Source organism: Cryptotermes secundus, unplaced genomic scaffold (assembly GCF_002891405.2).
Source record: "Cryptotermes secundus unplaced genomic scaffold, Csec_1.0 scaffold1789, whole genome shotgun sequence".
In the NCBI taxonomy this organism is placed as follows: Eukaryota; Metazoa; Arthropoda; class Insecta; order Blattodea; family Kalotermitidae; genus Cryptotermes; species Cryptotermes secundus.
In genome coordinates, this window is record NW_019721028.1 from 395136 (window position 1) to 404732 (window position 9597).

Genomic DNA, 9597 nt, shown 5'->3' on the forward strand with positions numbered 1-9597 from the left:
TTCTTCTTTTTTTTTCACCTCATTCTTCCTGAAGATGGCAAGTGCAGTGTATGTGTTGAAATATTGGGGCTGCTTCAATATATGATGTTCCTAAATGCTGATGCCTGAAGATACGCATTAGATTCAGCAAACATATGTTATTTTGATTGTTTGATATGCAGTAAACTCTCACTGATTTGGTTACAGTTAATCCAGATGTTGGATAATGTGGATCAAAATATGAAAAATTCTGTTCACAGTTGAGTACATACTTTAAGAGACACGTGGCATTTAGGAAGGCAGATAGTCACTTGTCTGTTCAGACAAAACTCGACAGTCTCTTCAAACCTGCATTGTTACGTTCAAAACGAATAAAACTTCTGAGTCTTCTATCAATGGGTGATTTGATTGTCTTTTCATAGTTTTTAAATGAAGGTGCTACAGTGATATTTTGTTATTTATTTTCATCCGTATAAAAAGTATCGGGAAAAATCTTTCCCTTACGTGACTGTACACCGCAGCAAGCTCGCACCGCGCAGGCGTGGTAGTGGGGGTCTAACCTTTAACACGCTCCAAGCGCCATTCGCCTGAGCGCGTTCGTAGAGGCCAGGCCGTGTTTTCAGTAGACCCCTGTCGAGTGAGTCGGTGCAAGCGCAGAATGCAGCGAACGATTGAACAGAGGTACGCCATCAAGTTTTGTGTTGGACTGGGGAAATCGGGTACGGAGACGTTGGGCATGATTCACCAAGTGTTCAAGGATGAAAGCATGTCACAAACTGCAGTTTTTAAGTGGCACAAGCTCTTCAAAAGTGGCCAACAGAGTGTGGAGGATGAGCCCCGCGGTGGACGGCCGTCAATGTCAAGAACCGACGACAACATGCAACGTGTGCTTGATGTACTCAATTCAGACCGTCAGTTAAGTGTGCGCATGATTGCAGATCGTGTTGGCATTGATAAGATGACGGTGCACACCATTATCACTGAAGATCTGGCAATGCGAAAGGTCTGCGCGAAACTCGTCCCGAAGGTCTTGACGGACGACCAAAAGCAGAGACGAGTGGCTGCTTGCGAAGACCTTCTGCAACGCGTTGAGGAAGACCCCGGCTTTCTGGACATCATCATCACGGAAGACGAAAGTTGGATATTCGAGTACGAGTCAAAGTTCCGAATGGCACACTTCGGCATCACCTCGTCCAAAAAAAGGCGCGAATGAGCAAATCCAGAATGAAAACCATGCTCATCGTTTTCTTCGATGCCCAGGGGGTGGTCCACTACGAATTTGTACCTGAGGGGCAAACAGTGAATGGAGCTTTTTACCTGGAAGTGCTAAGAAGAATGAAGAGAAGGGTCAATCGGGTGAGGCCAGCCATCGCCGGAAATTGGAAATTGCATCACGACAATGCACCCAGTCACACCTGCTCCAAGGTGACTGACTACCTGACAAAAAACGGCGTCGCGACGGTACCCCAACCCCCCTACAGTCTCGACTTGGCACCAGCAGACTTTTTCCTGTTCCCGAAAGTGAAATCCTCCCTCAAAGGGCATCATCATGGGACCCTGAGTGCCGTCAAAGAGGCTTGCACGCAGACCCTTAAGGACCTTCCGGAATCCGCCTACCAGGGAGCCTTCGTGTCGTGGCAACGCCGTTGGCAAAAGTGTATCGATGTGTATCTTCGTCATATTTCACTGAATTCCCCTTCTGTCATGTAGTTTTTGTATTCGCACAGATGTCGGTAGTGATAACCTTCACTACTGACCAGCACTTGGGCCAGAAGGGAATACGGCTGTAGACATAGATGGGGAAGCCCGAAGCACCACTTTTGTATTATTGTTGAGCTACACAGAGTTTCTTTTTAACATAATTGTATTTTAAATTGCTTTTATGTTCCAGAAGACTTGAGAAAGGAATCACAAGGACTGGTTGGTTGGGACGACCCTATAGATGTTAACGGACAGAAACGGGTAAGGGTAAGGGACTGAACAGGTTTGTCTACAGGTAACACTTTAGACTTATATTCAGGAGGTACTTAGTTTAAATCTTGGCCAGGACACTAGCTATCCTGACCACAATTTTTTGTAGTTTTCCTCAGTCCCTTTGTGCAGATGCCAAAATAGTACCTCAAATAGGCCATTGTTACTTTGTCTATGATTCTGTCATTCACTGCTACACAGCCTGCAAATTTTACGGACACAGAATACCCCCCCAAGTAAGCAGCAGTTATTTCCCTGAACAGCATTAACCATTTGGAGACAATGTTTTTCCTGTGAGGTATTCATGTCATTTAGATTAGATGGCTTCAAAGGGTTGAACAGACCACTCACCCTCACCCTCACTTGATGCTAAGGTTACAACGTCTTAGATATGGACTTGCATCACCACTCCCTCTGTACACTGTCATAGTTAGGCGCTTAGACACAGGGTCAAGTACTTTGTGATTTATAGTTGCTTCCTTTCTCTCATGTTACAGAAATCCCATTGCGGTCAGCAGATGTACAAGTTCATGTTGTCTGGCATTGTGGTAAGTGAACTGAACAGTCACACCATCCCCTCTCCATTTCTGCAGCTGGGGAAGGGAGGGGGTAATTAGGTTAAGGTTTGGGGAACACCAATGTGGAAATGAGGATGTAGTTCTATTCACTATGAAAATGTTTTGCAGCATGTTGCGCGGATATGAATTAATTAATGTCTTTCTTTAGTTCTGTATTTGTAAATTTATCTTTATAGTTTGTTTATTTGGCAGTCCTGTGTCATCACAACTGCCACATTCACTTTAAGAGTGCAAATTGAGTAAGGTAAGACATTCCTTCAGAATGAACAGTATTGCCGATGAAGGTAAAGCTACCCCTGTAACAGGCCATGGAGGCCCATAGGATTGCGAGATGTTGAGGCTCCCACATTTTGTAGACAATCAGCTCACAGATGGTGTTGAGGTTGTCAGCCTTACATGCCAGTCACCCTTTACCCCCAGGAATATTCCTTGTACTATTCTNATCCCACATTTTGTAGACAATCAGCTCACAGATGGTGTTGAGGTTATCAGCCTTACACACCAGGAATATTCCTTGTACTATTCTTGTTGGAGGCAGAGTCAACTCCACGGCCATAGTGTGGCTGGAAGGATTAATTCAGCTGAAAAATTCAGTGACCTCATCAGGAATCAGACCTGTGACCTTCCAGCTTGTAGCATAGTGCGTCAACCAAATATACTACTGCATGCCCCCACAGTGTTGCCATTGCCTGAGGCAAAATCATACCTTTCTGTGTGTCACTTGTTGTGACATCACCACATAACTAGCATATCCCAAGGGCATGGGGCTATGGAAACTGGTCTTAGTGTTCATTCTTTCTGCACATATTACATGTTGTAACCTAGGAAAAGAAGTGAGAAGAGTATGAAGGGAAGACTATTAAGAAATGCTGTGTAATTCCTAGCCTTCACCACTTACTGTTAGTTCAAGTAAGTAAAGTAAAATGAAATGGGTATGATATGTTGCATGCAACGGAGAGATCAGAAATACATACAAAAGCCTAGATGGAAAACCTGGAGGGGAGTAGGAGTTTTTGGACCTGAGGAGGAGAGCAAGGGAGGCTGTAGAGAACTGCATAATGAGGAGCTTCATGACTTGTACTCCCTGCCCAGTACTGTTAGGGTAATGAAGCCAAAGATGGTGAAATAGTTGGGGAAGAGGAAACCAACAAACAAAATTTTGGTTTGAAAACCTGAAGGGAATAGACAAATTGGAAAGGTAGACACAAATGGGAGAATAATATTAAAATTGATTTCAGAGAAATAGGGTGAGAGATTGTGGACTGGATTAATCTGGTTCAAGGTAGGGTCAACTGGCCTGGAATCTCCTGGCTGACTGACTGACTTTGAATTAGTTTTAACAGGAAGGACCCCAGTCCATGGATTTGGGGTAATGAGAAGGCAAGGAGCGCTTGGAATATGTGGGAATTTATATGAGGATAATATTAAAGTTGATTTTAAGGAAACTGTATTTGAGGACGTGGATTGGATATGTTTCATGGCTCAGAATGTGGTCCAGTGGTGGGTTCTTGTGGGCATGGCAAAGAGCCTTTTGGTTCGATAAAAGATGTGAAGTTTCCTACCTGGTAAGTGATGATCAGTTCCTCCATGGAGTTATAAAGTGACACAGTTAAGTTATGGTATTGCATGACTGGGAAAATTACTGCAGTTAAAAGTTGTCTACGTCGCACCTTGGAGAGTGTGTACTGTTACAGTGTATCAGACTTACTTGACTGTGTTCCCTCATCATGCAATGCAGGATCGTGACTATTACGAATCAATCGTCGTGTCTCTTGGGGGTGAGGTGACTTCCAAGTCTACATTTGATCCCTCCGCAACTCATCTTGTGTGTAGTCGCCCAGTTCGAAGTGAGAAGCTTTTGGCCAGCATTGCATCAGGAAAGTGGGTGCTACACAAGGGTTACTTGGATGCTAGCCAGAAAGAAGAACGTTTTATCCAGGTATGGATGAACACATTTCCTTACAATGGTAAGATACATTTTGTGTGAGACTGGCTGTCAGGTTTGAGCTGCAGCAGCTACCATTTCGGCATTCACTGTCTCGCTGTATTACGCTTTGCAGTCAAATCTTTGCCTGGAGATGGGCTATCCTGACAGGTTTCTCATGGTTTTCCTAAGTCCTCCCAGGCAGATACCAGGAAACTATCTCAAATCAGACCACTACCACTTCCTTCCAGATTCTTTCTACTTAATTATTCTCAAATCATCCTACCATTGAATCCTATATAGCTGGAGCTACAGATATTAATGCCCATTATCACTTTGTGTTTTGCCATGGCATCCATAACATGGATCAGAGTCTATCTGCACCAAATGCATCTGCGTAACACATGTTTGAACACTGGTTTATTAGCCCTTTTTTGTTGCAACTTTTGGCTTACTGGTGTAATGTACTTCTTTTGGCTTATTTTGGACTTCATCCATCGTCTGGTATGTAAAAGACAAAAGATCACGATGTTTCGGAGACTGGATCTGTCTCCAGTCTCCGAAACATGGTCTTTTGTCTTTTACATACCAGACAATGGATGAAGTCCAAAAGAAGTACAGTATACACCATCGTCAGAATCCTTTCAATTTTACTGGTGTAATGTCCATTGGAAATTCATCAACAAATATCATCATCTGTTATTGCTTATACCTTAAATACAGTTTAATTATAACATCAAGTTTCTGACGTCAAAACAAAGGTAAGACCTTAACTGTACAAGCTTACATCCCCCCCCCCATCTCCCTTTCTTCCCTTTCTTTATCCCTTGTGTCAGAGTGAAACAATTTGAGAATTGAGAGGAGAACAAGAATTTTCTCTCCCAAACCAATGATTTCACTGTAATGACAATTTAGTTTTTGTAAATATTCCCTCTTTAGACTCTTTTTTCTTTAAATTTATTTGAAACTTCAAAGCTGTGCAACTTATGAACAGAATATTATACTTTAACGATTTCTTGTGTAGGGGAGAAGAGGAATGCATATAGGATATTGCTGGGAAAGCCAGAAGGAAAGAGACCACTAGGAAGACCAAGATGTAGGTGGGTGGATAATATTAAAATGGATCTTAGAGACATAGGATGGGATGGTATGGACTGGATTGATCTGGCTCAAGATAGGTACCAGTGGAGGGCTCTTCTGAACATGGCAATGAACCTTTCGGATTCCATAAAAAGTTGGGAAGTTCTTTAGTAGCTGCGTGACTGGCGACTTATTGAGAAGGGCTCAGCTTTGTGAAGTTAGCGATTATTGTGGCTGTATCTTAAGTGAATTATATGACTTGTTTTGCATCTTGTCTGAATACTATGATCTTCCTTGTCAATTTTATACAGGTACTTCAACAGTATGGTTAAAATCCAGAATAAAGCCTATTGAAAGTTGGGGTATCAGTCTGTACTTATTTCATTGTGATCCACATTACAGCCCTGAGTGACACTTCAAAATAATCATTTCACTGAATATTTATGCTGTAAGCTTGAGAAGTTCTGGAAAAGCAGCTACATTTATACATGGATACTAAACTTGACAGAACAACAGTATGCACTGAATGGTGCTCCTGTCTGGAGCTGTACTGTGAACTTCTTTCAGCAAAATTTAACACAGTATTACCAGCGCAGCATGACTTCCATTGCTCCTTATTGCTGTCATCTTCTCCTCCTGTTCATAACTACTTCTGACATAATTAGTTAGAGAATAGAAACCTTCAGCCTGTTATATACATATATAGTGGCAGTGTCTTTTTACTTGTTTACAGTGCATATTCTGTTATATTTTATATTTCAGTCTGTATGTTTTCCACATCTTATGTTGGATACAGTCAGTGATGCCAACAAATTGTTTCAGGAGGATGAGTTTGAATGGGGAAATCCATCTGCTGTGTCACTGATGCGTGATCTGAAACCCTGTTCTCTTGAACATGAACTGGCAGTCTCGGCACACCGCTGGCGTTGTGTATTGACAGGAGAAATGACTGGTGCGTTCATGGGCATGAGAGCTGCAGTGTGTATTTCTGCCGAGAGAGAAGAGCCGTTCAAAAGACTTATTCTTGCAGGAGGAGGTCGTTTGGTGGACTTCAGGTAACTAACTAACTCACTACATGGGAAACAATCATTCTTGATTGCTACCCATTCCTCATGCAGTGAAATTCTCAACATTTTGCATTCTCAAGGGCTTGTCACTAGGCCTTACCCTGAACCAGATGTATCCATTCCACACCACCCATCCAACTGCTTTAAAGTACATTTTAGTATTCTCCCATCTATGCCTAGCTCTTCAATATCACCTCCATTCAGGTTTTCTTACTAAACTTTCTGCAGCCTTTCTGGAACCTGAGACCTGAGGATTCATTACCGTGTTCACAAGATACCGCAATTTTTCCCTGTCCCAAGCCAAATCAGTTGAATCAATATTGAGTCACCCTATTTCCCTGATCCACCTAAGTATTCAAGTGGTTTATTCTCCTCGGGTTTTCTGACCAGAATTTTCTATGTGTTTCTCTTCTTTCCTGTCCATGCTACAGGCTTCTCATCTCCTCCATTAGATCATTATGATAATGTCTGGTGAAGAGTAGGAATTCTGAAGCTCCTCTTTATGCTGTTTTCTCCAGTCTCCTGTTATTTCCAGCCCCCAGACCCTGTCTAGATGCTATAGAGGAGAGAAAACTCTTGCATATGCCATGAATTGAACCCAGGTTGTCCAACCTGTAACCTGTTTCTATACCAACAGCTGTCCTGACTCCGAAATGGGGGTGAACAAATGACAAAATTGGTAATTAGATGAGGCAACCAAACTGATCAGTATAATGCAGGAAAGAAGGAAATACCATGAAAGAACGCAAAAGTAGGGTGGTAAGTCAAACCAAACTGTCCTGTAACTTGCTGTCTTCCTCATTTATGAGCAGGATCCAAATAGGAGAAACTTAATTTCCAGACTGGTCTGGCCTGTTGGTGTGGTCATGGCGAGCCATATGGGTCAGTGCATTCGAGCCATATGGGTCAGTTCAATGTACAACCGCAGTTTCATTAGGTTCATGTAGTATCTTCATTTGTTTCAATTGCAGCAATCTTGATGAAGCCACTCATTGTTTTGTCGAGCTGGGTAAAGCATCTCTGCCAGTTGACCTGTCTGTGTTGGTGAAGAAGAGGATACCATGCGTGCCTCCACTTTATCTTAATGATTACCTCATTAAGAATCCACCTCCGCAGGCTCACAATTGTGTTGTTCCAGAATATAAACAACTTCTTCAGACTTTGTAGTTGCCACTCTCCTCAGGTGCGTACAGTTATGTGATTTAGATTCAATAAGACAACTCACATAAAAGCGAAAATATCAAAACAGGAAGAAGAAGAAAGAAATTTAAATGCAGGTACAAAGAGATATTTATCAAATCGTGATGAACACCTTATGCTTAGTTACTGGTGACATAGCGGCCTCCGTAGTCTAGAGGTAACGTTTCCACCTCATGACTCGTGGTACGCGGGTTCAAATACGCGGCAGAGGTCGTCGAATTTTTAAGGGCGGAAAAATTCAGGGAACGAGTCCTCCGGGAGGGACTTTAAGCTCTGTGTCCCGTGTCGTAACTTTACGGCATGTAAAAGAACCTCATATCCCCAAAGGGGATCACTGAGCCAAATTCCAGGACGTTTCCCGCCCAACAATAGTCTCTAAGGCCTCTGATAGATGGGGGTAGCATTATAGATACCGCTAAGCAAGTGGCTGAACTCGCTTGCTCGGCGGGACTGATGGTATGCACCATTTATCGGTAGGGTATAGAGACTGGTAGAATATCATAGAGGGAAGCACAGTAGATCAAACTGGTCGCGGTGCATGGGGAAACCCACCCTCTCTAAATAACTAACTACTGGTGACATGCAGATGTGGTTATGACCTTATGCTTAGTTACTGGTGACGTGCAAATGTGGTTATGACCTTATGCTTAGTTACTGGTGACATGCAAATGTGGTTATGACCTTATGCTTAGTTACTGGTGACATGCAAATGTCTGAACTTGCAGACCCATTTGTTTCACCATATACCTGTCACAAAGTGCCAGAGTCAAGCCAAATTATGTTGGAACTAGTGGCCTGTTGCAGACATGTGAAACCTCTGTGTTCTGTTTTTCTGCATATGTGCAATAGAGGCAGAAGTATCCTGTAATATGGTTGCTTTTCTTGTCGGTACTACGGTATATAGTAGCTGAGATCAAAACAAGGAATAACACTTAAATTAAGAAACTAAAGTTTTCTGATGTAATTAGAGAGGAGATATTTAAAAATAAGCATTTGAAGCACATCCCAAAGCTCCACCGCAATACTTACACATCACTTTAGCAGTCATGGCTCCCATACATATTCACATTTGTATGTGGTAAGTAAAGTGTTCTATGCTTAACTAATCAAGTGCTATGCCATGAAGACATACAGACAAATGGAGGTATAACTCTAGTATTCTTGACCTTTTCACTAGATGGAGGTGAGTGGTCAGCTTCATGCTCTGGCTGCTTTACTCCCTAGGAAGGAGCCCCAGGTACACATTGGACAGGAAGCTGGTTCTGCCCCACAGCCAGTCTGGACACTGTGGAGAAGAGAAAAATCTCTTGTCCTTGCTGAAAATGGAACCCTGGCCATCCAGCCTGTAGCCCATCACTGCTATCTCATGAGTATGGAGTAAATTTCATGATATGTTTGGGTGTTTTGTGTTTGGTCAACAGTAGGAAATGGGAAAGAGAAGACGTCTATGGAGGATCGCATCTTCTGGGATGTAATGTCATATGGTTCATTAGAAGTTCACCCATATTTCAGAGGAAAGTCATCATCATTTTTAATATATTTGTATAATGTTGATGTTTGATATATTTCCCATATATATGTTGAATCTGAAATGCATTCAGTTTTGAGTCTGTGTGTTGTGTGGGTTGGATCCATCCTTTACTCTGTTGATGGACTGTATACTTTTCAACCCCCCCCCCTTCCCCCACACACAGAAACAGGAGAAGAGAAAGAAGGGATGAGTTATCAGCATGCAATATAGAGTGCAACCTGTCTATCTATATTGGCCACCTTTGCTTCCACACAGGAAACAGTGTAA

At 42.5% G+C, this 9597-nt stretch overlaps 1 protein-coding gene across 4 annotated transcripts in view; it reads left to right on the forward strand.

Annotated features, from left to right (window-relative positions):
• The window catches only part of LOC111875331 (DNA topoisomerase 2-binding protein 1-A), a 50798-nt gene extending 41782 nt beyond the window's left edge, over window positions 1-9016 (forward strand). For 3 of the 4 annotated variants that reach the window (XM_023871487.2, XM_023871488.2, XM_023871490.1), the window contains 6 exons: window positions 1871-1941; window positions 2448-2498; window positions 4267-4467; window positions 6355-6587; window positions 7571-7782; window positions 8977-9016. In XM_023871487.2, the coding sequence (XP_023727255.1) occupies window positions 1871-1941; window positions 2448-2498; window positions 4267-4467; window positions 6355-6587; window positions 7571-7766 (752 nt within the window). In that variant the 3' untranslated portion in view covers window positions 7767-7782; window positions 8977-9016. The remainder of the gene's footprint in view (window positions 1-1870; window positions 1942-2447; window positions 2499-4266; window positions 4468-6354; window positions 6588-7570; window positions 7783-8976) is intronic. The other variant, XM_023871489.2, reaches the window with a different exon arrangement.
• Window positions 9017-9597: the final 581 nt, after the last annotated feature.